This window comes from Hippocampus guttulatus, chromosome 13 (genome assembly GCF_054856545.1).
Source record: "Hippocampus guttulatus isolate MCC_2025c chromosome 13, RoL_Hgut_1.0, whole genome shotgun sequence".
Taxonomy (NCBI): Eukaryota; Metazoa; Chordata; class Actinopteri; order Syngnathiformes; family Syngnathidae; genus Hippocampus; species Hippocampus guttulatus.
The window spans coordinates 3,530,287-3,558,164 of NC_141273.1; the positions used below are offsets into that span (position 1 = coordinate 3,530,287).

At 46.6% G+C, this 27,878-nt stretch overlaps 2 protein-coding genes and 1 pseudogene across 2 annotated transcripts; all 3 read right to left on the minus strand.

Annotated features, from left to right (window-relative positions):
• Positions 1-863: 863 nt before the first annotated feature.
• Positions 864-13,927, minus strand: LOC147195982 (b(0,+)-type amino acid transporter 1-like). Its single transcript, XM_086127422.1, has 6 exons — positions 13,184-13,927; positions 5,624-5,757; positions 4,652-4,781; positions 2,692-2,816; positions 2,513-2,600; positions 864-1,479 (listed from the first exon to the last, which is right to left on the minus strand). The coding sequence occupies exons 1-6, from the start codon at positions 13,925-13,927 to the stop codon at positions 1,249-1,251; spliced, it is 1,452 nt and encodes a 483-aa protein (XP_085983548.1). The 3' UTR covers positions 864-1,248.
• A 1,788-nt stretch (positions 13,928-15,715) lies between these two features.
• LOC147195983 (b(0,+)-type amino acid transporter 1 pseudogene) lies at positions 15,716-17,469 on the minus strand (annotated as a pseudogene).
• Positions 17,470-17,904: 435 nt separating this feature from the next.
• On the minus strand, positions 17,905-27,654 carry utp25 (UTP25 small subunit processor component). The gene is made up of 12 exons (XM_086127421.1): positions 27,509-27,654; positions 27,164-27,203; positions 25,872-26,046; positions 25,567-25,794; positions 25,379-25,467; positions 24,879-25,289; positions 22,866-23,082; positions 22,582-22,784; positions 21,676-21,858; positions 20,138-20,247; positions 19,463-19,708; positions 17,905-18,380 (listed from the first exon to the last, which is right to left on the minus strand). Exons 1-12 carry the CDS (start codon positions 27,607-27,609, stop codon positions 18,125-18,127), a joined length of 2,259 nt encoding a protein of 752 aa, XP_085983547.1. The 5' UTR covers positions 27,610-27,654; the 3' UTR covers positions 17,905-18,124.
• Positions 27,655-27,878: the final 224 nt, after the last annotated feature.

Below are 27,878 nucleotides of genomic sequence, written 5' to 3' on the forward strand. Positions count from 1 at the left end.
GCAGGCATGGGGGTGGAGGGGTGGGGGCGAGAGAACACGCAAACTCTACACAGGAAGGCTGGAGACAGAATTGAACCCTGCACCTCTGCACTGTGATGCCAATGTACTAACCAGTTGTCCGTCATGCCGCCCTTTGATTGTATTTATGAAATTTATACCCGCCCGGTCGGGCCAGCGTCTAAGCTACAAGGTGGTCCAGGGCTGTCGGGCTACCGCTAATGTCGGACCCTGGGACAACCAAACCATCCGCTTCAAAAGAAAGAAATAAAATCTGAAAAAATGACAAGAAACCTGATCAGAGAAGCTGCCAAGAGGTCGACAGATAGACTGGAGGAGCTGCAGGAGTTTCAGGAAAGTACTGGCTGTTTAGTCGTATATGTGACAGAAATCTCCTGTAGTGGTGGAGGGGGGAAAAAAAGACCTGAAAAATCCCGAATCCCTGTTTGAAAATGTGTTACGGCCCAATAAAACGAAGGTTAAACTTTGCGGCCATAATTCCAAAAGGGATGTTTGGCGCAAATGGAACACTGCTCACAACCAAAACAAGACCATGCCTTGCCAACATTGAAGCGTGGTTGTTGTCGTAGCATCATAGGTTGGGGCAGTTTTTGCGTTGCAGGAATCCGTTGCCTTTCTCAGGGCTGCGGGAACTCGGAAGAGTTTCATTTACCAATCAGTGCTAGCACAAAACCTTGATGCTTCTGCTCAAAGCCACATCGCCAGTGAAGACGGCTTGCCCATCCATTTCTTTTCTCTCGTCCTCCTTGTTTTATGTTGGGACTTGGTCTTCATGTGAAATTTACACAATGAGATTTTCACTGAGACACTTTGGTGACAGATCGGTATTTAATAAAGTGGTTCATCGTTTACAGAGTCTGAATGGTGTTTAAATGTGTCGAAATTGATATGTACAGAAAATGTACCACATAAGCTAAAATGATGATGATAAGGGGAACACAACTTTGATATTCGAATTTCAAGAACTGAACCACAAAAGTCATGACTTTCTTTGAACAAAATCACAGTTATGTAACCCTAAATCCAAAAAGTGATTCTGTTCAAAAAAATATAAGTCAAAATAAATGCTATTCATTAATCAAAATATTCAGCCATCTTCTCTATTGCTCAACCGAATCAGATCTTTTGTTTTTTGTTTTTTGGTGTAAAATCAAAGAAAACAACGGGACAAAATCAGGTAATGTTATCACCTTCACATATGAGCAAAACCAAACGGTCTTTCGCCCCGCATCACAGGTTTTTCTCTGCTGGGGCGACCTGTAAAAACAGCTGTAGGAAAATGGTCAACTTGGTTAACAGGCTCGGGCAGAGCTTGTAATGAATGAAAGGGATGTAGATGAGGACCCCACTGAAGATAAATAAAGTCACATAGAGGTATTCGATCTGAGGATCGTCAATGATGGGGGCCAGCACGAGGAATACTGCTGCGATGAGGACCAGTATGGGCAGTATGATGGGAACCTGAAGGAAAAAAGGGAAAAGAGCACAGATGCTGAGAGTCATCCATTTGTGTTTTTTGTTGTTTATAGTTTTATTTTACAACCCCCAATTCCAATGACATTGGGACGTTGTGTCAAGTATAAATAAAAGCAATACAATGATTTGAAAGTCCCCTTTCTACCTATTTAATTAAATACACTCCAAAGACAAGACAACATGTTCCAAAAAAGCTGGAACGGGGGATTTTTTCCCCCCACCGTATTACATTACCTTTCCTTTTGACAACACTCAGAAACTGTTAGGGATCTGAGGAAACAAATTGTGGACTACTGGCAAGCCACTCTGGTACTTCAACGTAAATAAAATGTGACCTATCAAATGTTCCAAACAGTTTTTTCCCACTCAACTTTTCCCAGACTTTTGTTGCCCTTGTCCCAGCTTTTTTCAAATATGTTGCAGGCATCCAATTTAAAATGACAGCATATCCCCCATGGCCACACCCCCTCTAAAAAAGAAATGAACATTCATCAGTTTGAACATTCAATATCATGTCTTTGGGCGGCCCGGTAGTCCAGTGGTTAGCACGTCGACTTCACAGTGCAGAGGTGCCGGGTTCAATTCCAGCTCCGGCCTCTCTGTGTGGAGTTTGCATGTTCTCCCCGAGCCTGCGTGGGTTTTCTCCGGGTACTCGGGTTTCCTCCCACATTCCAAAAAACATGCATGGCAGGCTGATTGAACTCTAAAATTGTCCCTAGGTGTGAATGTGGGCGTGGATGGTTGTTTGTCTCTGTGTGCCCTGCGATTGGCTGGCAACTGATTCAGGGTGTCCCCCGCCTACTGCCCGGAGACGGCTGGGATAGGCTCCAGCACCCCCCGCGACCCTAGTGAGGATTAAGGAAAATGGATGGATGGATATCATGTCTTTGTGTCATATTTAGTTGAATGTAAGTTGAAAAGGATTTGCAGATTACTGTCTTCTGTTTTTATTTGTGTTTTGTACAACATTCCAACTTTATTGGAATTGGAAGATCTAGCTTTCAGGAGTGGCACCAACCTTGTATGGCCTTGGGAGCTCTGGCTTTTTAATCTTGAGGTAGATGAGGCCAGCCAATGTGATGGCATAGAAAAACCAGGCAGTGAAACTTGCAAACAGAAGAACGATGGATTTTGGGTAAACGCAAAATGATACCATGTGCTTGTTTTCAAGAGATTCAATTCTGAGCCTGCGTTCACCTGAAGAAGTTGACAATACTCTGAAAGTCTCCGGGGATGAGCACCAGCAAGGAGACAACAGTGGTGAAAATGAGGGCTGGAGATGGAGTCAGTCTGTGCACGTGAGCCATGGACAGAATATCCGGCTAGAAACCACACACAATCCGTTATTCCCTCACAAGGCACAACTGTGACAACAGAGCAACAACATTATTTGCAAAGGGGATACATAATAAGCAACTGACTTTTTAATAGCTTGTATCGACTGCTCCGAGCTTTTCGGATTTCCCACAATGCGTTGCCGGCGGTCATACTGGTTGGCAAGACTCTCCAACAAAGCGCCATTTGCCATTAGTCAAGCCTTGCGTGCGTGTCATTGTTGGCTGTAATAGTCGGGTTGAGGGCAAACTTCCTTTGTGGCGGAGTAGCGTCTTCTGAAGGGACTGACCGGGAATCAAACCTCCATCACCGGGTTTGCGGAATCCATTTTCCAACAACTATGTAGAAAACGTTTTGTTGGCTTTTCTTGAAATGAGTCATTCATCTACCGAACCGCTTGATCCTCACTAGGGTCACGGGGGGTGCCGGAGCCTATCCCAGCTGACTCCGGGCAGTAGGCGGGGGACACCCTGAATCGGTTGCCAGCCAATCGCAGGGCACACAGAGACGAACAACCATCCACGCTCACACTCAAACCTAGGGACAATTTAGAGTGTTCAATCAGCCTGCCACGCATTTTTTTGGAATGTGGGACGAAACCGGAGTACCCGGAGAAAACCCACACAGGCCCGGGGAGAACATGCAAACTCCACACAGGGAGGCCGGAGCTGGAATCGAACCCGGTACCTCTGCACTGTGAAGCCGACGTGCTAACCACTGGACTACCGGGCCGCCTCTTGAAATGAGTAATTTAGCCAAACATAATGGCTAGCAGGGCGGCCCGGTAGTCCAGTGGTTAGCACGTCGGCTTCACAGTGCAGAGGTACCGGGTTCAATTCCAGCTCCGGCCTCCCTGTGTGGAGTTTGCATGTTCTCCCCGGGCCGGCGTGGGTTTTCTCCGGGTGCTCCGGTTTCCTCCCACATTCCAAAAACATGCATGGCAGGCTGATTGGACGCTCTAAATTGTCCCTAGGGGTGAGTGTGGGCGTGGATGGTTGTTCGTCTCTGTGTGCCCTGCGATTGGCTGGCAACTGATTCAGGGTGTCCCCGCCTACTGCCCGAAGACGGCTGGGATAGGCTCCAGCACCCCCCGCGACCCTAGTGAGGATCAAGCGGTTCGGAAAATGGATGGATGGATGGATAATGGCTAGCTTTCAAGCTAACACCTTGCCATCCATTTCACGATCCAATGGGCATGGCTATGCTATTATCCACGGGCAACTGACAAGTCAGTTAATTAGCCAGTCCTTCAATGATAATGTTGACTATGTGTGAATTTCGACCTGGTTTACTTTTTTAATCAACTGATCCGTTAAGATGTGGGTGCCATTATACTGTAATTAATAAAGTTAGCCAACATTTCTGGACCAGAAGTCTTACTTTGTAACAATACAATATTGTTTGTGGTTTGTTTGCTAATTCTGATTGCCCCTCGTTGGGCGCATGGTTAAGTTTGAGCTTGTGGTGGATATCAACAAAATTTGGTCATTGTTCTCAGTCATGCATTTAACTCAGGATCTTGTGGTGTAGCTGTTTTTTAACGGCCATGCTTTTATTTTGTACTTTGCTGGCTCTGGGATGTGTTTCGCCAATGTTGTCTGAGGCTTGCCAAGCACAATGACTTTTTGCATTGAGTTGTACAAACCCCCCCAACCAACTTGCATTGTGAAATATGCCGAAATGCACAAACAATGCAAGCTAAAGCAGGTGTGTCTACTCTCCTCACAGCAAGAATCAAGAATGCTAAGACATCTTTGAAATGTCCTCCATTCGGGAGAAAAAAAAAGAAAATCTCTTACTTTTAAGACCGCAAAATTCTCACCAAGTGTCCTTCACGTGCAGCAACAAAGCACACGCGACCACCGCTGAAGAATGTCCCGTTTAGTGACCCAAAAGCCGACAAAGCTGCAGCTAATGACATGATCCACCCCCATGATCCAAGCACTTTGTTCCTGTGGGGCAAAAAGTTTCAGGTTCAGCGCGAAACTTCCACACCAGCCATTTCCGCCCTCGATAAATTCCTCAAGGTTTTGCAAACCAAAGGGTCGGAACCTCAAGTGGATTTAAATGTACTGTACTTTGTGAAGGTCTTTAGGCACTAATAGCTTTCTCATTGTTTTGAAAGGCGCTTATAAATAAAATGTATTATTATTATTTGAAAGGCATACTTCCCATCCGTATGCCAGTTGCAGCAGTAAAAAGTTAATATTTGGTCTGTCATTAATTTGCTCATTTATTTTCATGTACGTTTATTAAGTCATACGTTGATTTAAAAATTATGTTTTTGGCTGCCACGTTTATCAAACACATCCCTAGATTACGTTTATCTATCACGTTGGACTAAGCCAGCGCTTGTCAATTATTTTCTGTTTCGCTCCCCCAACAAGAAGAAAGCCACCCTTCCCCCCGGCATTGCATCACGCCCTCTTGGGGGGGCACACCCCACTATTTGAGAAGGGCCGGACTCAGCTAAGCTTCACAATGATGCACAGCTACCCCGAATGGAATTCATCCAGCGCTAATCCTGAAAGAACGAAGCCATGTCGTTTTGAGCCAACACGATGAAATAACCCGACCGATGTGAAAGCTGCAGAGGCGCTTGGTCTTTTGATGGGACAAAATACACTTTGGAGAACAAAGAGAATCAATTTGTGATGCCTTGGGTGCATGAAGTACACAGTGCTGCTTTGGTCCATTGTTGAAAGGTTTTCAAAAGGAAGCACAAATCCTCCCTCATCAGATCAGTAAGACGAAGTCAACTCATTGATTTTCGAGGCAAAACGAGGCGACTTACCCCCATGTGACGGCCACTGCATTGGATGATATGAGTTCTTTCGGTGTCAGTACTGTCAGGTAGCTGACATTCACCAGCAAATACAAGCCAGTCACCAGCGAGATGGCAATGATCACTGCTCTCGGAAGATTCACCTGCAACAGATGAAAGTACACAAGGAATGGAAGGGGGGCTTCTAACAATTTAAATGTCATTACTGTACAGGTGTGTTGTTTCAGTGAGACCTTGGCAAAAGTAGACAGTACGACATCTCCTAACTTTATCCCAGACTTTCACACATGTATTTTGCTTCATGCCAGTGCAATTTATTTTACACCCTGTGATTCATTTTAACATGCTGGGTGGTAAGCACATCTGCCTCCCAATTCTCAAATTTGGGATTTGAATCTTGGTTCAGCCTTGGTACGTGGACTTTGCATGTTCCCCTAGTGTTGGCGTGGATCTTTTGCAGCTACCTCCCACATTCAGAAAACATGTTTCTTAGCTTAATTGAAGATTCTGCATTTCCATAGGTGTGAATGTGAATCTAAATACTTACTTTGTCTCGCCTGTACGTGTACTGTGACTGACTTGAAACCAGAATAGGGTGGCCAAAGTCAGCTCGGATTTAACAGCTTGATTTCAGAGTGAAAGGGTGTGAGTACGAGAATGGCCTGCCAGCAGTCCAGACTTGTCTGCCATTGAAAGTGTGGAGCACATTACAAAGCACAACGTATGAAAATGGAGACCAGTATTGTTAAGCACCTGAAGTTGCACATCCAGCATTAATGGGATCGAATACCACTTTCAGATTAAGTAGTTTGGTGATGTAACGCAGTGGTAAACATGATCTTGTCAAAGCTGTTTTGGAATCTGAACATTTGAATCTGATGTGTTGGAGTCAGGAAACACCTAAAACAATCAGGAATGGGGGACTCGAGAACCACAGCGGGTGATCCCTGATTTAAAGTATTGTAATATCTGTTTTCTTGTATTTGTGTGACGTCATAGGGAGGGGAGGAGCCAGGTTGGGGGGAATATTGGCTCCGGGAGTTAGTCTGAGTGGGGAGTGCATGGGCGTGAGTTGTGGCTAACAGCAACTCCTTTGAATGCGTGTGTTTACTACTTATTTTGTTATTAAAAATGATTAATAGTATCAGCGACTGCGAGCATCCTTCTCTCCGTTACTGAAGGGCATTACATTGGTGTCAGAAGTTTTGGATTCACCCGTCGCACTCCCGTTTTTGCGTAAGGATGTTCGGCGACTCCGGTACTCGGCGGAAGGTGAAGGAAGAGGCCGTTCCGTGCGGCGATGCCGTTACCCGGCGGACGGTAAAGGATGAAGCCGTACCGTGCGTGATTGATATGCCTGAGTCGAGTTGCAACGGGCGCGGTCGCCATGAAGCTGTTGATTCGCGCCAAAATGAGCGCGGGCCCGCCAAAACTGAGTTACGCCATGACGTAGCGGCAGGTGCCGCCGCCATCGCAACGGACGTAAACATGCATGGCGGCGCCCTTGGGCTCGCGTGGCCCTCCATGAAAGCTCTTAAATTCTCCGGAAAAGGGAGTTGGGAGGCTTATAGAGCACAGTTCGAGTTGGTGGCCAACGCAGCGGATTGGTCGGACAAGGTGAAAGCGGTGCAGTTAGCGCTTTCGCTGACGGAGGAGGCTACATCCTGTCTGCTGCTGCTGAGCCCCGGAGAGAGACTCGATTACAGCGCCCTGGTGGGTGCTTTGCAGAGGCGCTTTGGGGAGTTTAATTTGAGAGACTCTTTGCGCTGTGAGTTCAAGCAGCGGGATCGACATCCCGGTGAGCCACTCCGTTGTCTTGCTCATGAGATCGAGAGCCTGGGTCGGCGCGCATATGCTGGAATGCCAAATGAGATCCAAAATGAACTGATACGCGATCAGTTCATCCAAGCTCTCAGACCGGATGAGCTGCGCCTGCACGCCCAGCTTGCCCACCCGGCAGCCCTGGGAGAGGCACTCTCTCTCGCTACAGAGTGGGAGATTGCAACCAAGGGGGCGCTACAGACATCCGCCTGCCCCGTTTTGGCCACCTCGTTGTCGGAAGGGGAGGAGCCCAGGCCAGCGTGGTTGGAGGAGCTGGTGTGCGCAATAAAGACCCGCCCAGCACAGCAGGAGGAAAGAAGCGGACATCGTGCACGCCCGGCTGTCTGCTGGGGTTGTGGACAGCCAGGTCACCTGCTGCGGCGCTGCCCAAAATTGTTGAACCAGCAGGGAAACGGAAAAGGGTCCGTGTAGCCCCGACAACGCGGACCCCTACAGTTGTTAACCGGGAACTGCAACCCGCATTCGGAGAGAAAGCTATAACGGTGGGCTGGACGGACGTGGGGGACCCCAGTCATGTTCGTGTGCAGATTGGGGACGTTTCCTGTACAGCCCTGGTGGACACTGGGTCTTCAGCCACAATTGTGAGGCCTGACGTTGTTCCAGTAGGGACCGTCTTAACATCGACCTTTACAAAACTGAGGACCGTGACCGGTGAAACAGCCGAGATGAGAGGCAAAGGGACATTTTTGTTCGTCCTGGGGGGTCTTTCGACAACCCACTCAGCTTGGGTAGCTGACGTGAGTGATCCCTGTATTCTTGGACGGGACTTTTTAAAAGCTGCGAAATGTGTGGTGGACTTGGGAGCTGGGGTGCTCACCCTGCCGAGTGGTCAGCATGTAGGGCTGATCCTGGCGTCTAGGCAGGGTACTCCGGGGGTGGCCGTCAACAATGCAGACCCTGCAGCGGAGAACACAGATGTACGGATGACCGGACCCAGCCTGTCCAATGCAGCAGCAGCGCTGACTCCTCGACAGTCGACGGTAGATCGGGTAGAGTCCGCTCGCCCCGTGATGGACTTCTCACTGGCGGGGCCAATGACATCCAGCCCAGCTACGTCAGTGGAGTTAACCCCGGGTCGGCCAACAGAGAACCGGACTGGGGCTATCCGGTCCATTTGGGAGAAGAACTGTGACGGCTTGGATGTCGAGCAGCGTGAGCAGCTGTGGCAGGTACTGTGGGACTTTGAGAACATCTTTGCCCTCAGTGAGAATGAGGTGGGCCTCACTCACTTGGTTGAGCACCACATCGACACCGGTGACGCGCGACCAGTAAAGGTTCGGCCCCGACGCCTGCCTCTGGCCCAGCAGGAGGCCGCGGATCAGGAGATCCGTGCCATGCTCGAGGCAGGGATCATAGAGCCTTCTGATAGTCCGTGGGCGTCTGGCGTGGTCATGGTCCCCCGGAAAAAGAGCACCAGACCACGGTTCTGTGTGGACTACAGGCCGCTCAATAAGGTGACAAAGAAGGACTGCTACCCGCTCCCACGGATAGACGAGACATTGGATTTGGTCTCAGGCTCCGCGTGGTTCTCATCACTCGACCTGCGCAGTGGCTACTGGCAAGTCCCCATCACCACGGAGTCCAGACCCAAGACGGCATTCTGCACCACCCGAGGACACTGGCAGTTTAAGGTCATGAGTTTCGGACTATGCAATGCACCAGGAACATTTGAGCGTTTGATGGACACAGTGCTCTCGAACATTCCGAGGCAAAGGTGCCTGGTGTATTTGGATGATGTCCTCGTCCATGGTGGGTCTTTTCAGGCTGCAATGGAGTCTCTGAGACTGGTGCTGGGAAGAATTGCAGCGGCTGGGCTGAAACTGCACCCAGAAAAGTGCCACTTTATGCAGCGGGAGGTGGAGTTCCTGGGCCACCGAGTGAACGGTGAGGGCATCAGCACGCTGGAGGAGAAGGTCCGCACCATTAAAGATTGGCCAGTACCAAGGGACCAGAAGCAGTTGAAAAGCTTCTTGGGGCTGGCCTCGTACTACAGACGGTTCGTGAAGGGATTCTCTTGCATCGGGGCGCCCTTGTTCCACCTCCTTAAAGACAACCAACCCTTCCTCTGGTTGCCGGATTGTCAGGAGGCGTTCTGCAGCCTAAAAAGAGCCCTCATGAATGCTCCTGTTCTCACCCCGCCAGATCCAGCCTTACCTTTTGTGCTGGACACGGACGCAAGTAATGTCGGCATGGGGGCGGTGTTGTCACAGGTGGGGCCGGAAGGTGAGCGAGTGGTGGCCTATTTCAGCCGCACTTTCAACAAGAGTGAACGACACTACTGTGTTACCAGACGTGAACTGTTAGCAGTTGTTTTGGCTACACGCCATTTCAAGTATTACCTGTGTGGCGTGCCTTTCACCATCAGGACAGATCACGCCGCACTACAGTGGCTGATGTCATTCAAGGAACCAGAGGGCCAAGTAGCACGGTGGCTGGAGGAGCTGCAGGCGTTCCACTTCACAGTGGTACATCGGGCTGGGGCTCAACATGCCAATGCGGACGCCCTTTCCCGGCGGCCATGTTCTGTTAGTGGCTGCAGCTACTGCGACCGGCGGGATGCCAGGGAGTTGGAGCTGCGTGGGGAAGCGACTGCTGCTGGACCGTCATGCTGCACTTTGGAGGCTGTGGACACTACAGAGTGGGCTGCCAAGCAGGAAGAGGACCGTGATCTCAACCCTGTGCGACAGTGGGTCCAGAGTGGCAGGAGGCCACCCTGGGAAGGAGTGATGGGACTCTCCGCTGCCACCAAAGGCTTTTGGAGCAAGTTTGCTGTGTTACGCATGAAGGATGGCGTGTTGCAGCGTGCCTGGAAGGAACCAGCCACCGGGGAGGAGAGATGGCAGGTGGTAGTGCCCGGAGCTCTTAAAGAGATGGTGCTGAGAGCATGCCATGGGAGCACCGGCTCGGGACACTTTGGCAGCACCAAGACCCTCCGACGGCTACGCCAGGGGTTCTATTGGGGTCAGCACCGACGGGACGTAGAGGACTTCTGCCGGCGCTGTGATGAGTGTGCGGCCTACAAGGGACCTCAAGACCAATCGCACGCACCGCTTCAGCAACAGAGGGTTGGGGCGCCCATGGAGAGGGTTGCTGTGGACATTATGGGCCCTTTCCCCGTGACGGACAGAGGGAACCGTTACGTGCTATGTGCGATGGACTATTTTACTAAGTGGCCTGAGGCATACGCACTGCCAGACCAAGAGGCGGAGACAGTGGCGGATGCGCTACTGGAGGGCATGTTCTGTCGGTTTGGGACTGCAGATATCCTCCACAGTGACCAAGGTAGAAATTTTGAGTCCAAAGTTTTTGCTGCTCTTTGTAAACGCCTGGACATGCAGAAAACACGCACCACACCTTTGCATCCGCAGAGCGATGGTCTTGTGGAACGATTTAACCGCACCATGCAGCAGCAGCTCGCCATCCTCACCTACAAACACCAACGTGATTGGGACCAGCACATTCCGCTGGTACTGATGGCTTATCGTTCGGCGGTCCAAAGTTCCACGAGCTGTACTCCTGCTCTGCTGATGCTGGGCCGGGAAATTCGGACACCGGCAGAGATGGCGTTTGGAAGACCTCCCGGCAGCTCAGAGGACCAGCCGGGACTGGAGTATGCCCGGAAACTGCAGGATCGGCTGGAGGCAGCGCACGCGTTCGCACGGGACGAGCTGGAGAAAGCCGGTGCACGTCAAAAGCGGAACTATGACGTGCGGAGCAAGGGGCGGAACTTCCAGATTGGGGAACTGGTTTGGGTGTATACACCTAAAAGAAAAAAAGGGCGCTGCCCCAAGCTAGACAGCCATTGGGACGGTCCATGTAGGGTACTTGAGCGGGTGGGAGAGGTAGTTTATCGGGTGGCAGTCCCCCCCAGGGGCAGAAAGGTTGCCCTACATCGGGACAGGTTGGCCCCCTACCGGGGCAGCGGTGTTCCTGTATTTGAGGTGGGGTCCGCTTCATCCACCAGTTCAGAACATGTGGTGGATCCATGTTCCCCGGATCCCACCAATGTTGTCCCAAGCCAGCCAGCTGAAGGTGGTATCGACTCAGAGCCAGGCCGACCACAGAGGCTGAGGCGACGACCACGACGGCTGGAGGACTTTTTTTGTTGAACCCTCGGGGCGAGGGTTTCATAGAGGGGAGGGCAGTGTAATATCTGTTTTCTTGTATTTGTGTGACGTCATAGGGAGGGGAGGAGCCAGGTTGGGGGGAATATTGGCTCCGGGAGTTAGTCTGAGTGGGGAGTGCATGGGCGTGAGTTGTGGCTAACAGCAACTCCTTTGAATGCGTGTGTTTACTACTTATTTTGTTATTAAAAATGATTAATAGTATCAGCGACTGCGAGCATCCTTCTCTCCGTTACTGAAGGGCATTACAGTATCTTGTTGTTTGTGAGTGGGGCCAGACACTCACTGCACTAAATTAAATGAGTCAAAGAGTCTAAAAAAAAGTCCTTTGCCAATGTTTTTTTCAGGACAGCATACATGAATATTAAAATCCCCCGTGAACAGGATGTGATCACTTATCAGCATGATTTCGGCAGTAAGATTTGAAACATTGCAGAGGTGCAAGATTTGATTCCAGACCCTGGCCTTCCTGTGTGGAGTTTGCATGTTCTTCCCGTGCCTGCGTGGGTTTTATCCGGGTATTGCAGTTTCCTCCCACATTCAAAAAACAGGTTAATGGAACACTCTAAATTTTCCCTCAGTGTGATTGTTTGGCGAATGGTTGTTTGTCAAAATGTGCTCTGCGATTGGCTGGAAACCAGTTCAGGATGTACACTGCCTACTGGGAAAGGCTCCAGCCACACCGTGACCCTCGGCTTCATTTTGACCTAAAACCACATTTCCTTGACCTAATTTGGTCCAGGCTCCATGCCAGACCCGTGTTCTCTTTTTCTCAGGAGAAGGACAACAGTCTTGGAGTGAGAGGCATTCTTAAGTGATGTCTGCCATCTAGTGGTGGGCACTGTGAACGTGGACGGAGGCTGCTTGCAGCCTGTGGGCCGCCAATTGCCCATCCTTGACCTAGCCCAGGGGTGGGCAAACTTTTTGGCTCGGGGGCCGCATTGACTTTTAAAATTTGACAGAAGGGCCAGGTCAGCACGAGCTATGGTACATTAAAAAAACTGCATTTGTTGACAGTCCATATCAAACATCAACAGAACAAAAGCATGAAAGTACGGTATTAATATACTTTTTTTAAATGACAAAAGTGTTGTTGATGACCTATTTTAGCCTGTGCATCGCTGCAGATGGGTTGTGATCAGACCAGTAGAAGTAGAGCGATACAGAGGTACTAGGTGGTCGAAAAGATTGCCCCGCCCTCCCGTGTTCTGCAACTTCAAGTCAAGGCGCCACCTGGCGGTGAAATGCCTGTCATTACAAGTCCAATTGAAATGAATGCAATCATTCACATCGAATCTTAATTGTGGACCAACCTTCGGCGGGCCGGATTAAAAAGACCAACGGGCCGGATTCGGCCCGCGGGCCGTAGTTTGGAGCACAAAGTTTGGCCGCTGACCTAGCCCAAACAAGATGCAAAGCCCCCTGGATATAAACTTTACAATTAGACATCTTTTTCAACTAGCTTTTTGGTATGAAGAAAATCCGTTTTTGCTCCAACGATGAAAACATTTGTATGGTGACGGGCAAAAGACAACATTAAGGCTGGCTTGACCTAGGCTAATGTTCTGTATGTCAAATGAAAAGATTGAGTGATTTACTGTACCTCTGGACGTTTTAATTCCTCTGTCACATAGTTGAGATTATTCCAACCGTCATATGACCACAAGCCCTGGTAGAAAGCAATTCCAATTGGACTGATGCCGATATTTGAGTTTTCAAAGGAGTCTTGAAAGTTTTCAGTATGCCCACTGATGAGCATCACAATACCTCCCACGATGATAACTGCCAATGACAGGACCTTGGCCACCATGAAAAACACCTGCACTGACATTGAGAAGCGAACGTCGAGGCAATTGACTGTCGCTAAAGTAATAATCGCAGCTGCGGCCACACACTTGACAAGCACAACTGGAGGGGCACAATCCGAGTAGAAGGGCGCCACAACGTACTGAGCGAAACTAAGTGAGATGCCAACCACACCGGCAGGTCTCGCAAATAACACCGAGCTGAAGATTAGCATAAAGGCGACGACTGGGCCTGACGTCCTGAGGATGTAGATGTACTCTCCGCCTGATTCCCGGATGACGGTTCCCATTTCAGCATAGCAAAAAGAAGCAAGTATGACCAGTAGACCACAGCTTGCCCACACCACCAGACTGGCTCCGGGGCTGCCGATGGTGGCGAGCACCGTCTGTGGTGACATGAAGATCCCTGAGCCAATCATTGTCCCGCCAATGAGGGACACAGCTCCCATCAGGCCCACTTCACGCTTGAGGCTGAGCTTTTGCGTCTCATCTTCCATGATGATGGTTGCCGTCTTGCGCTGTTCTTCGAATTGGAAAAACATTTTTGTGGCCAAGGTCCTACTAACAGCAGCCCACAAGTTAATAATTAAGTGAGTAGGGCATAGAAAGTAGATAGTTAGCCAAATGTTATCAAGAATAAGACACTGTCACTGCATACAGGAGGTCATATGTTTTTTGGCATTTTGGGATGCAAATGCCATGTGAACACGCCACACTGTGGATGTCAGTAAAGACAGCAAAACATTTAGCTGCTGATTTTTGAAACTACTGTGAATGAAACGTGGCATCACCTAGCAACAATAATGCTAACAACTCAAACCACAGACATGATGTTCCATAATCTTTATGGACTTCAGTGACTGATAACACATCAATAACCGTTGCACCTGACTTGAGGGGCAACCAAGCTCCATCGCTGCGGGCAGGTGTGGAGGGGATGCCAATGCGGAGCGTCTCGGCTTCGCTGTTGAACGGGTGGCACGGGGAGCTCGTTCAAGGCAACTCCGGCGCTGGACGGCGACCCGCGGGCCGGAAGACCCATCTGCCCGAACACCGGCACTACTTGATTGGTTCTCATTGTAGCCTGTAGAATGCTTGCCCCTTGTTTTGTTCCCTTGTGTTGTGGCACCGGGTAAACAAAAATCTACCATTCTACCAGTCTACCATTGTCACTGAGTGGCCCAAAAGTCCATCTATTCATTTTCTAATCCGCTTATCCTCACAAGGGTGGCAGGACGTGCTGGAGCCTATCTCAGCCAACTTCGGGCAGTAGGCGGGGGACACGCTGAAACGGTTGCCAGCCAATCGCAGGGCACACACAGACTAACAACCATTCACGCTCACACTCACACTGAGGGACAATTTAGAGTGTTCCATTAACCTGCCATGCAAGATTTTGGAATGTGGGAGGAAACCAGAGCTCCCGGAGAAAACCTACACGGGCACGGGGAGAACATGCAAACTCCACACAGGAAGGCCGGAGCCAGAACTGAACCCTGCACCTCCGCATTGTGAGGCAGAAGTGCTTACCACTGGCTCACCGATCCACCTATTACCAAAACGAGACCTTTAAATAAATAACATGGTACTCCCCAGAGATGCCAATGCAGAAGGTCCAACCTGTCTGTGTGGGCCAAGTTGTTCACTCTTACAGAACTCGTTTGAAATTGCCCCCCACCCCTCCAAAAAAAATAAATCTGTGTTTAAAGAAGCCATTTTACCCACTGTTTAGGTTAATCTGGTTATCTGTCTGGTTTATCTGGTTATCTGTCTGTTTTAACCCCTGTGTTTAATGGCCCATTGTAAAATTTCTCACTTTATCCATGCAGTAGTAATGTCATTTGCTGAGGTACATGCTTTTGAAACTAGTATTCCTTTTACTGACGCTTTTTGCATAACTGGTCAAATTGACCCAGGAACATGAGTGCAATTTTTGAAAAGCCAATGTTACCCAAGGGTGAAATGAATTTCTTTGTGGGACTCCTTCATTTTTATTACTGAAACATTACAAAGCTCTTGACTCAATGTCCATCCCTTGGTGTTTTGTAGCTCGTAAAACCAAACCTTTTACTGTTTTTGGGGGGGGGGGGGGGGTGCAAATTCAATCCGAACGACTACTGTAATCCCTCGTTTATCGCGGTTAATGGGGACCAAAACCACCCGCGATAAACGAAAATCCGCGAAGTAGCGACCAATTAACATATACAGGTAAAAAAAATATATATATACAGGTATAATTTTTTTTGCGGACTTAAAAAAAGAAATATATATATATACATATATACAGTATATATATATATATATAATATATATTTTTTTTAAGTCCGCAAACAGTCTGGGAGAAGCTGCAAAACAACAGTGAGTCATATAGAGCAACATATACAGTACTGTACTCCATGTATGTGGGGGAATTTTTTTTTTTTTTCTGAATGTTTGAAAAAATCTGCGATGCACCGAATCTGCGATTAATGAACCGCGAAATAGCGAGGGATCACTGTAATACAAATCAATAAATACATGAATTAACACATAAATAAATAAATAGCTGGGGTGTAAATCATTTTGGGCTTATCAGTAAAGAAAAAAAGTCACTGCATAAAAGTCTTACTTCTGGATGCTTGAGCTCCTCGGTTAAATAATTCAAAGTATTCCAGCCATCGTAGGACCACAAGCCCTGATAGAAAGCAATGCCAAAGGACCCGACGTGCATATTGGTTCCCTCAAAGGCATTCTCAAAGTTCCTGGTGCCTTTGTCAAAGAGCATCACCACTCCTCCCAATATGATCACTGTGAGTGCCACCACTTTGACGGCCATGGAGACCACCTGGATGATGGTGGCCAGGCGGGAGCTCAGACAGTTCACCATTGCCAGAACGACGATGGCTCCTGCAGCCACACACTTTACCAGCAGCAGTGGAGGGGAGCAGCTCGGGAAAAAAGGCGCCACCGCATATTTGGCGAAGCTGAGCGCGATTCCCGTGGCACTTGCGGGTCTCATGACAATGATGAAGCTGAAGACAAACATGAAGGCCACCACTCGCCCCGCCGTCCTCATCATGTAGATATATTCTCCGCCAGACTCTGGAATGACGGTTCCCAGTTCAGCATAGCAGAGCCCCCCCAGCATGGCGAGCAGTCCACATGCTGCCCATATAACGAGGCTCGCCCCCGGACTGCCGATCGCGGAGAGCACATATTGGGGTGATATGAAGATCCCTGACCCCATCATGGTGCCAGCAATGAAAGATACCGCTCCAATAATCCCAACATCCCTCTTCAGGTTCAGTCCGAGTTTGTCGGTCGCCATCGTGAGACTGCTTGGGGATAGACTATTGCAGACTCAGGATAAGCATTGGGTAATGATACATCTGTGTAAACAGTGAAAGGTTAGAGGTGATGGCCGTGGAAGTATTGCGTTGTGCCAAATGGAAAGAAATTGCCTGCGGTTATCTCTTTGGCAACACCTGTCAAAACCATTCTTATCTTTTCGAATAGTATCAACAACCATTGTGCCCAAACAACATGAAGATCTAATTTTCAATCAACCAACCTCTCGCGATCGACCCGTTGCCGCGCATGATACGCACGCACTTACACACGCATGCCCCGATGAGCAATCGCCATAACGGCCGCTAAGATGAATGAAAAAGTAAAATAAAGTTAAACACAAGAGTTTGTGGGTTTGCGAAAAAGAAATCACCGCCTACCTTAGCAGAGACCTGATGCGGAGGCATGGGACGCACTTTGTTAATGATCGTGGCTCATTATTACCGTTTTCAAATACTTCTCCCGGCACTCCAGATTCTCATTGTTTGCCAGTAACCTCGGTGAATTGTACATGAAACAAATATAAAAGAGAATGATAAGAACAATAAAAGATATCGCGCCACAGCTTTGATCGCAAGCGGCATTTTCAGACTTTTGACCGCTAACAACTTCCGATGATGCAGGTCACGCGCCTCCGTCGGTTAAAGGTGACCTGCTGTTTGATTCGATTCTATTTTGAAAATACTTTTTGTGAAAGTGAGACTGACAGGATGCTAAGGGTGCACTGTGCACCAACACAAACATCGATCATATTAATAACATGCAAACAGACACACAAATGTTGTGGGCACCAGTAGACCGCAGCTTGCCCACACCACCAGACTGGCTCCGGGGCTGCCGATGGTGGCGAGCACCGTCTGTGGTGACATGAAGATCCCTGAGCCAATCATTGTCCCGCCAATGAGGGACACAGCTCCCATCAGGCCCACTTCACGCTTGAGGCTGAGCTTTTGCGTCTCATCTTCCATGATGATGGTTGCCGTCTTGCGCCGTTCTTTCAACTGGAGACATATGAGAATTCGGTGGCCAAGTTCCTGCTCACAGCAGCCCACAAGTTAATAATTAAGTGAGTAGGAAATAGAATGTATTTAGTTTGCCAAAAGGTATCAAGAATAAGACAGTATTGCTGCATATAGGAGCTCATATGGTCTCTGGGATGCAAATGCCATGTGAATACGCCACACTGTGGATGTTAATCAAGACAGTCAAACATTTATTTGCTAATTTTTGAAACTTCTGTGAATGCAACGTGGCATCACCTTGCGGCAATAACGCTAACAACTCAAACCACAGACACGATGTTGCACATTTTTTATGGACTTCTGTGACTGATTACGCATCATCAGCTGTTGCACCTGGCATGCGATCAAGTCCCACTCAGCAGCCCAAACAGTTTTCACTGGCCAGCTCATTCAGAAGGATTTATCTTCCCCTCCTGTAACAAAGAGGTGAAGGCTCTTGCTGGAGTGCAGCATTTGTCCGGCTCGCTGGGCACCAGTGATGGCAGCCAGTTTGTGGGCATCAAAGCGAGAGTACAGGGCCATGCACGTCCAACTTGCTTCCTCCCCCTGAGCCCCCGCCGTGAGCATGTTGCACACCTCGCTGTAGAAATGCGGGAAGGAGGGAAGGCCGTAGAATATAAGATTCTGAATCCCTTTGATGGTGTACCTGAACACGAGGGGGGAAAAAAAAGACGTTTCAATTTTCTATGCAAACCTACAGTTTTTAACATTCGGTTCAAAGAAGCGACTCAAAACAATTTGAAGGCAACAACACCGGTTTTCTTTTCACTAACCAAGTCAGTGGTCTGATCTCAAGGCAAATAGAGCTTGTTTTTCACTTACTGCAGACAAAAGCGAAGGCAGCAAGAGCCACAAATGAGCAATCAGTCATTGACATTGAAGTCAATTGTGCATGTTGTATGTGTATGTTGTTGCTTTTACTTTTTACCAATTACTTTTGTTAAGAATATTTTCAACTTGGATGACTAAAGAATTCAGCAAATTTGTGTTGAAAAACAGGCACACAAATTGGAGCGTGTGACCTTAAAAGGTCCCATTGGATAATTTTCATACATAACAGTTTCTTGTGTTGCATTAAGGGTGACCGTAGTTTCTGCACTAGAAGGCGCTGCGGAGTATAAGGCGCAGCTTCAATGAATGGCCTATTTTAAAACCGTTTTCATATATAGGGCGCGTCGCATTATAAGGCGGAGAATAGAAGCTACAATAGTGGTTGCAGTTGCGCTATGCATCCACTAGATGGAGCTATGCTAAAGTGAGTACAATACAATATTATAGCGCTTTCAAAACTGCTAAGGCTGATACAAAGCGACTTACAGAACATTTAAAACACTCCATCCAAGAAATCAGAATGTTGATCCATATATAAGGCGCAACGAATTATAAGGCTCACTGTCGGCTTTTGAGAAAATTGAATGCTTTTAGGTCTGCCTTATCATGTGGAAAATACGGTAATTTGAGTCTCAAATTCTAATCGACTGGTATCTGCTTATAGCAAATCTTCTGGATGTTTCCTTTGCCATGTAATGGCAAATTAGCCATCAGCGAGCAACACTGCGGGTGCGCGTGGGATTGTCATCGCATGACATAGATAAAAGCAGAACCATCTTGTTTTACTGCAGACTATAAACCTGACCAAAACATTAACTAGGTGTGTTAAGCATTGTCACAGCAGGAAATAAAACAGAAGCCCCGTCGCATCAAAACCCACCCGACGGGAGCACTCACCGCTTGTAGAAGTGGAAGCGTTCGGTGAATAGCATGAACTGTTTATCGCCTTTCAAGAAGAAGTGCCTTGCTCGAGACACCTCCGATTTGCTGGAATACTCGCACACGCTTGCAAAGTTCATCTCCTGTTTCTTCAAGTAGTTGCGCAACCGCACGTAGTCGAAATAAGAGGGAATGTAGATCAGCGTGTGCGACATGACGGAGTCCCTGTACTGAGGCAGCACTTTATCGACAAAGAACTGAAACCTAAAGGAAGCAGAGACAAAAATAAAAATATAAATAAATAAAAATCGCTAATCAATCAGTGACAAAGGTATGCCATAACCCGTAAGTTAAGTTAAGTAACTGCTGGGGCTCCCAATGCCGGGAAAGTGATACTGTAATTCCACCCTGCAGACATTACCTTTTAGTGAGGATTAAACATGAGACGGAGGGAAACAGATTTCCCGCCCCCACTTTTTTTTATCAGTGGTAGCCGCGTGCCAAAATGGTTTAAATATTTCAATCCAACGAAACATGCTTTCTTAGGTTTTTATTTTTGCCATCTGAAGTCAATGTAAAATTATTCAAATTACCATTTCAATGTAATATTTTGTGATGCCTGAGTGGAGAATGTTGAACAATTTCATCACGTCAAGTGGGTGGTAAAACAATTGCCGGGATGGTTCACCCTACCGTGCATCATGATTCAGGAAGCTGTCAGAGGAGAACATTTGGAAGACGTGGGGCAGCTGAACAAGAACTTGGCATATGGAACCTGTTTTGGGGATGTTCTTAACTGAGATCTGGGGGAAAACATAAAATGAGAGAATATTCCAAGTGGACTGTTGGAACAGCCGAAGCTGTACATCAAGCAAGAATGGAAAAAAAGACTTCCAGCTACAAAGCTTCAACATTTAGCATACTAACTTCTCATATGTTTCGTAAAAAGGTGAGGTAACACAATGGTAAACATGACCCTATCCAAGCTTTTTTGGAACGTGTTGCAGCCATAAAATTCAAAGTTGATTATTTGGAAAAAATAATCAAGTTGATCAGTTTGAGCTTTAAATATCCCATCTTGGCAGTGTATTAAATGCAATAACATATTTGCAAATCATTATATTCTGTTTTGTTTTCTGTTCAACACGTCACAACTTCATTGGAATTAGAAAATAAGAAATTATCAAGGTGTGATTTGATACAACAGAACAGTGATTCCCAACCACTGGCACTCCAGTGGGCTATGAGACATCATCGAGGTGCCGCAACAAAATTAGTCAATTTCACGTCAATTACGACTTGTGAATTTCAATTGCATTTTTGTTCAGGCGGCACGGTAGTCGACTGATTAGCAAATCCGCCTCACAGTGCAGAGGTCCGGGTTTTGATTGCGGGCCCCCTGGGCTTCCTGTGTGTATGCTCTCCCTACGCCTGCGTGGGTTTGCTCCAGGTATTCTGGTTTCCTCTCACATTCAAAAAACAAGCATGGTAGGTTAATACAACACTCAACGTCAGAGATAGGAGAACTTGGTTCTTCGAGAGCCACATCCTGCCCGTTTTAGATCTCTTTGTACTTCCCACACCCGATTTAAACGATCAGCTCATCCGCAAGCTCTGAATCAGGTGTGCTGGAGTAGAGAGAGGACTAAAACTCGCCCCATCTTTGCTGCTCTGCATTGTCCCTAGGTGGGATTGTGAGTCAGAATGGCCGTTTGTCTATATGTGCCCCGTGTTTGGCTGGGAACCTGTTCAGGGTGTACCCCGCCTGCATGCCCGAAGACAGCTGGGATAGGCTCGAGCACACTCATGACCCTCATGAGAATAAAGCGGCTCGGATCATGGATAGATATCATTGTTCATCTATCTGTGCCAGCAATGTGCAATGAAAGGGAAAACCATGAAATGCTCTTTCATGAGATGGCAGAAGGTACAATAAAGCTTTGTCCACCCCAAAGTCATTGCTTCCTGTAAGTATATCATCGCCTTTGTGTTCGATTAAACAGGCAGACAGATTTCAAACTGAGTAAGTCTGTCTGTGAGTAGATTGAGACAAGATCATCATTTCTGTTTTTTTTTTTTTTGGTTTGGCGGTGTGTTATGCACATGCAATTTTTCTCATGTAAAATGGGTGCCTTGGCTCAATAAATGTTGGGAAACACTGTTATGAGTAATCAGTTTCCATTTCTATTTTGGGTCTGTTCAACAAAAATTAGGCCTATGAGGGGGAGAACCTGTCCACGGTAGTTGGCACATTGTTTGGCGAGGATGTTGTTGATCTGAGGGTCCGGGATGGAACTGAACACAAGTGTTTGCCGGTAATGCCTGGCCCAGTTGTTGAGATTCCACATTCGCACCCTGGAAAAGTCCACTCCATGTGACTCCAATGGCTGCAGGTTCATGTGTTTCATCACATGCTGGTGGAGAGAGAAGAAGTAGTTATACACTGAAGCAAACTAGTCAAATAAAAGAAAATACAGTAAGACATCTATGAAGAAAAAAAATAACATTTAACAAAGAGAATGCAATTCAACAGAAATGTAAACTGTCAACTAATAAGTTCCTGCCGACTTCTGTCAGGCTACTGAATAAAATGCACCTGAAAACCTGGACTCTCCCCCACTCACCCATTGTAAATAGCACAGCCACCCGATGCAACACATACACAGTTGCATAAATCTTATATTTTGTATTTTTTTATTGCATTCTGTATTGTGTACAGTTCTTTTCTATTATTATTTTGTGCATACAAATACTTGTTTTTCTACTTTTCGACTTCTACCCTCCGAATGGACTTTGCTGCTGTACAATGCAAATGTCTGCATTGACAGACAATAAAGGTTTTCTTATCTTATAATACCTCATGTAATCTACCAAGAGCTGTACAAACATCACGAGAAGCAAAGATTTCCTTCATGTTCCTGACGATTTTCTTTTAACTTATTGCACAGCTTGAAGACGCATTTTTATTACAGATATTGAAATGATGGGCCCGGACTAGTCCGTTCCAGCTCCGGCGCTCATGAACCGAACCAGAAAAGAGAAAAATGACGGATAGATTGATGGATAGAGCTGACGTAGTAGTAGCTAGTATGAAGCGGAAGCCTATACTTAAGTTCAGAGGGCGAGAGTATTCCTACCAAGACGTGTTCCCAGTTCTGCATGAGGAAGACATCAGCCTGGTCGACTACTAGTATCTGGATGGAGGAGAGGAAGTCAAAGTCCCTCTTATATTCTCCTTCCACTCCCATTACTGTGCGGAGGCCCAGTGGGGATGCAATGATGATGTCGGATTGGTAGAAGGGGGAGTAGAGGCGCATGTTGCCCTTGATTATGGAGACACCTGAAGAGAGACAGCAAGTGCAGCATCAGACAGAAAATGAAAAAGGGTGGACTCGTGTGGCTCTTTTTGCTTCAGCTGCACCTATCCTGAAGTGATCGTCCACATTGCCCGAGAAGATGGCGTGGTAATCGTCCGGTCTGCGCAGGTTGGCCGGTTTATCATCCGAGCCCTGTCCGTACTCGTCTTTGAAGCGCTTCTTGTTGCTGACCACCACCTTCTTGCCTTTGCTCTCCAGCAAACTGATGAGAGTGTGGACGATATGCAGAGCTCCGCCTCGGAAGGGCACAAGAATCAGGACCTGCCAGGTTATAACATCATGCGTTAAAGTCACGCAGCATTAAATAGACACAAAGATTCTGCCATCCATCTGTTTTGTGGAGTGCTTGTCCTCATTAGGATCGTGAGTGAGTTGGCCTTGATCCATGGTCTGACTTCCAAGTTTTATACGTGGTGACCCTGAGAGAAGTGTTACTGGCCCCATTATTCATAATATGAGGGTCATTCAATAAATAAGGTGAATTTTTTCGTATAAGGACTTTTTAATACAGATAGAAGCTTACTTTTTTTATTTCAACGTAGTCTCCCTGAACTGTCACACATTTTTCCCATCTGTGCACAAGTTTCCATAGTCCCTCAGCGTAAAAATATTTGGACTGATGTCTCAGCCAGTCGCTGAGACATCAGACTTCAGAGTCACTTTGAAACTTTGTGCCTCTCGTGAATGCATGTAAGAGAGCAAACAGGTGAAAGTCTGAAGGAGCACGGTCTGGGCTGTACGGGGGGATGAGGGAGCAGTTCCCAGCCCAGCTCGTTGATGGTCTGCAGCGTTTGGGCTACTGTGTGAGGCCTTATGTTGTCATGATGCAAGATGACTCCTTCAGACAGATGACACTTGCGTTTGTTCTTTATGTCTTTCTTGACCTGCCTCAACAGTTCATGGAAGTTGGCACGAAGTTTGGAAGTGACGATGAAGTCAAAAGTGTTGTGAGCGACTGGTTGAAACATCAGTCCAAAGATTTTTACGCTGAGGGATTATGGAAGCTTGTGCACAGATGGGAAAAGTGTGTGACAGTGCTGGGAGACTACGTTGATTTTTTAAAACTCATTCAATCCCAGCGTTTTACTGGATTTTGACTGATCTTGCAAGGCCCGCAGAATATTTGTTTCAAATGCTATATAAACATGGAGCTTACCAAATTAAAGTTTGAACTCTCTTCATTCGGCAGAAAAAAAGAAATGTGTTTCTATCTTTTTCCATTCTTCAGCAATAGGCATTACAAAATGGCTAAGTTTCATGAAAATGGTCATTCCTGGGCAAAAAACTGAGAAAAAGAGCTTTTTGTAAAAGCATGCATTTCAAGCAGGTGAGGCACCACTGCCACCTACTGGTCGCTTTTTTTTTTACATGATTTACAATGCAAGGGCCTCTTCTCATTCACAGATTGCATCAGAACCTCCTCCTCTCTATGATGCAGAAAAAAGACTTAGACGTACAAGTATGTCCTTGGTAGCCGGGGCCTAATTTTAAAAAGACGTACAAGTACGTCTTGTGGAATGAAAGAGTTAAGTAAGCTTCTATCCGTATTACAAGTCCTTCTACCAAAACAAAAAATTCAGCTTGTTTATTGAATGACCCTCATATAATACAGTATGCTAGGTTTTAGTGATAATATCATATTTAGTGTCTTCATACTACACAAGTACATTCATGGCTATGACTGTGTACTATCGTCACTAAAATTAAGGGCAAAGTAATAGCTCCAGCATCTTGTGACCCTGAACAGGATAAGTGGTATTAGAAATGGATGGATGGACAGAATGAAAGTTACAAAATGAATTTTTACTGTCGATTTACTGGTTTTGATAACTTGGGGCGATGGAAACGAAAAACTTACATAGTGCTTGTACTGAACCCATAGCTTTGGTAACATGAACTGAAAATCGGCCAATGATCACAACTGTACATCCAACTTGTGTGTTTTTTTTCTTTCAAATTCGACAGAGAATTTTTGAATGCAAGAGATTTGGCACAATAATTAACACCGTTAGCTACCTGTAAATAAAAGGTTTTCACTGACTGTAGCGAGTATTTACCTTAGGCCGGGTTAGACCTTGGTCTCTTAGTTCTTCTTGCAATACTTCTCCACGCTTTGCCTGCTGCTGATGCTCTTTGAGCTGAGCGTTGTGAGCCAAGACGCTGGAGTTGGCTTTCAGCACGTGGTTGAGAACATGGAGGCAGTAAGCGCTTCGAACCTGCGGGCCCGCCTTCAAAGGGCAAGTCTCTGAGTAGTAGAGGTCTTTGTATGTTCCCATGAGAGCCAACAGCTCCAGCTGGAGAGGGCTCGCCTCCTCAGCTTCATCCTTGGAGTTTCCAGACACGTTCATATTCTTGCAACTGGCTTCCAAGAGTTTGTGGAAGGCTGGAAGCTCAGTGTCTTTGGAAGAGCTGATGGGGCCGAACCTCTCCAAGGGAGTGATGCAGAGAAGCGAGCCGCATTTTGGCCACTGAGTTCAGCAAAATAAAGCAACAACAAAAGAATTAAAAAAAAAAAAGATTTAAAATCACACCGTGCAGATTATGTTTAAGTGAGTACCGTGATCTGGGCCTTTGCTTTGCTGCCTGATGTAAATTTTTGCACATCATCTTCACTCAGCTCGGTTCCCAAATGCTGGAAAAACATATCTGGAAGTACAAAGTATACATTCAGTACATGCCTTATTCTTCAAGTTCTGAAAAATATCAAATCAACTTGGATCAACTTGTTTCTTCGTTGCTCCTCACCTTTGTCTTGGTCAGCAACATCAACAACCTCCTCGGGCCCTCTCTCATCAATCAAGTTGGTGTCCAGACAGAATTGGGACTCATTCTCCTTGTCAATGAATTCTTCACCCCGTGCTTCCTCCTCCTCTCCTTCTAATGACTGAGAAAGTGCTACACCAGAGTCTTCGGTTTCTTCCTCATCCCCAGCCTCTTCATCGCCATCATCTTGGTCAACACCAGCACAGTTTTCTGCAAATAACACTTTGCTTATTGCAACAGTAATGAGCATAATCAAAATCCATACGCATAGTTTACTCTTAGCGTGCCTTCGTCAACAAGCTCCTCTTCATCGGTGCTCTCCTCTTCACTTTGGTCATTGTGGTTGGGTTGACTAAGTGTCGAAAGAAGTTCCTGATAGGCTGTTTTCTGCTCTGGCTCCTCCTCTTCCTCTTCCTTCTCCAGATCATCCAGCTCAGCATCAGACTGTTCTGGGCTTGATGCCTTGAATTGTAAAATACCAGCATGAGGGGTGGAAGAAAAACAATTGGAATAGGAAAATCAGCACTGAAGTACCCCAGAAGGCGTCTTTGGGGATGCAATGTAAATATTGTCTATGATAATACACTATTGCTTGCGGTTGTCGAAAAAGGCGCCATTCACGATGGGATTGGCAGTGCAACGCAAATAGAAGGAGCAAAGTAGTGCTGTCTGTAGGGTAATCCTTGCCCGAATCGATAGATGGCCCAGTTTCATAAAACGAAAGCACCATGGATTAGTTGACCTTGAATTCGGAGGTTGGATCCTTGAAAAGGACTTAGGACAAAAAAGGTTGAGCACCGCTGCTCTATATGAACAGCACATCATCACAACAGTCAAGCGGACCCCTCAACGAAGTCACACAACAGCAATCATAGATTTCAGTACTATGTGCATACAGAAGGCGACCCACATTATTAGGCGCCCCGTCCATTTTGGAGAAAACCTAAGACTGTTAAGTGTGCCTTTTGGTCATGAAAATACGGTAACAGTTTTTGTCTTGACATTTGTCATTAATTTAAACCCACTTGAAACATAAAAGAATAAAATAAAAATGTGTGGTGACAGTTGTACATGCAGACGCTTCATTCATTACATGTAGCAACAAAGCGACATCATCTTTAGGAGCCATGCCATTAAATGAGAGATCGAGGAGCATTGCCTCATGGCTCAAAAATATTTCTACCGTCTCCCACCTCGCTACTCTGGCGATATGTGGTGAGAAAATGAGCCCTACACACGGGCCATATTTACTTCTGTAAATCCTGCGCCATAGGACTTTGTTTTTTTTGGGATCAGCTTTGTGTGCATGCGTGTCACATCACGGATGTGTTGCGTTCACATTAGAAAAGACATTTGTTTTTGTAATGTGAATGAGGAGACAAAAAGATCGGATTTAACACACCGATCATGTACGCAAAAATCTTAAGCGTTGCTTTTTTACTTTATTATTTTAGAGTACAGAATTTACTAGGCAATATTTTGAAATAGTTATATAATTGTAATACTGTATTGGTTGTTACAAAGGCCACACATTTTTCAACGACCCACGGGTCTGGTTTAAGGGAATAGCATCACTCACCAGTTCTACTACTTGTGTCCTTATAGATTTATCATTGACTCTGCAAAAACAACATATCAGGGTAAGTTAAAATATGAGAACTGAAACATACGAAATTGCAGCACCTTTGGAAACGTTCTCAGAAATTACAAAATCGCATCAAATATCTGAGCAGAAAACTCAAATTCCAACACACATTTACACTATACAATTACTACCATTTCGCTGACACTGTAGATTTTGTAATACAGTACTATGTTGGCCAATACTGAAAACAAGATACCGAACAGAAACCAACATCTTACTTAGCTAGTTGACTAAGATTCGTCCATTTTCAGCCTTTTAGACGTTTCCTTTGCAACTTACACGTCGTGAAATGGATGCTCCTCTCCAAACTCTTTCAAGTGTTTCTTCTGTTTTTTAGACAAACTGGTTAAAAGTTGCTTATTGTGTCTTCTTTTCCCCATGTTGACACTAATCTGTCCCACGTGAGTGACGAACTCGTGTGTTGGTTAATGTTCAATAGCTGCGTGCTACTGCCACCTACAGCACCGGAGGAGATTTACATGTCAGACCCAGGCAGGAAGTACTCAAAAGTATATCGCTGGGACGGAAAAACAAACTTGAGGGTCCTGATCTTTTTCCCCCCAGCCTGTTTATTGAGGCAAGACACAGATTTCATGTTAGAAATATTTCCTGGGTTCTGGCACATCATAAAACAAAGGTGGCACACTCC

Bases quoted from the DNA above. Each gene is read 5' to 3' on its own strand.
- LOC147195982 (XM_086127422.1), bottom strand. From the start codon at position 13,927: ATGTTTTTCCAATTCGAAGAACAGCGCAAGACGGCAACCATCATCATG. The intron at 5,758-13,183 runs GTACAGTAAATC...CATCTGTTGCAG, and splicing joins AGGAATTAAAACGTCCAGAG to GTGAATCTTCCGAGAGCAGT. The intron at 2,817-4,651 runs GTGAGAATTTTG...TGTGGTTTCTAG, and splicing joins CTGCACGTGAAGGACACTTG to CCGGATATTCTGTCCATGGC.
- utp25 (XM_086127421.1), bottom strand. From the start codon at position 27,609: ATGGGGAAAAGAAGACACAATAAGCAACTTTTAACCAGTTTGTCTAAA. The intron at 25,290-25,378 runs GTACTCACTTAA...TGCTGAACTCAG, and splicing joins AAGCAAAGGCCCAGATCACG to TGGCCAAAATGCGGCTCGCT. The intron at 23,083-24,878 runs GTAAATACTCGC...ATAACCTGGCAG, and splicing joins AAGGTCTAACCCGGCCTAAG to GTCCTGATTCTTGTGCCCTT.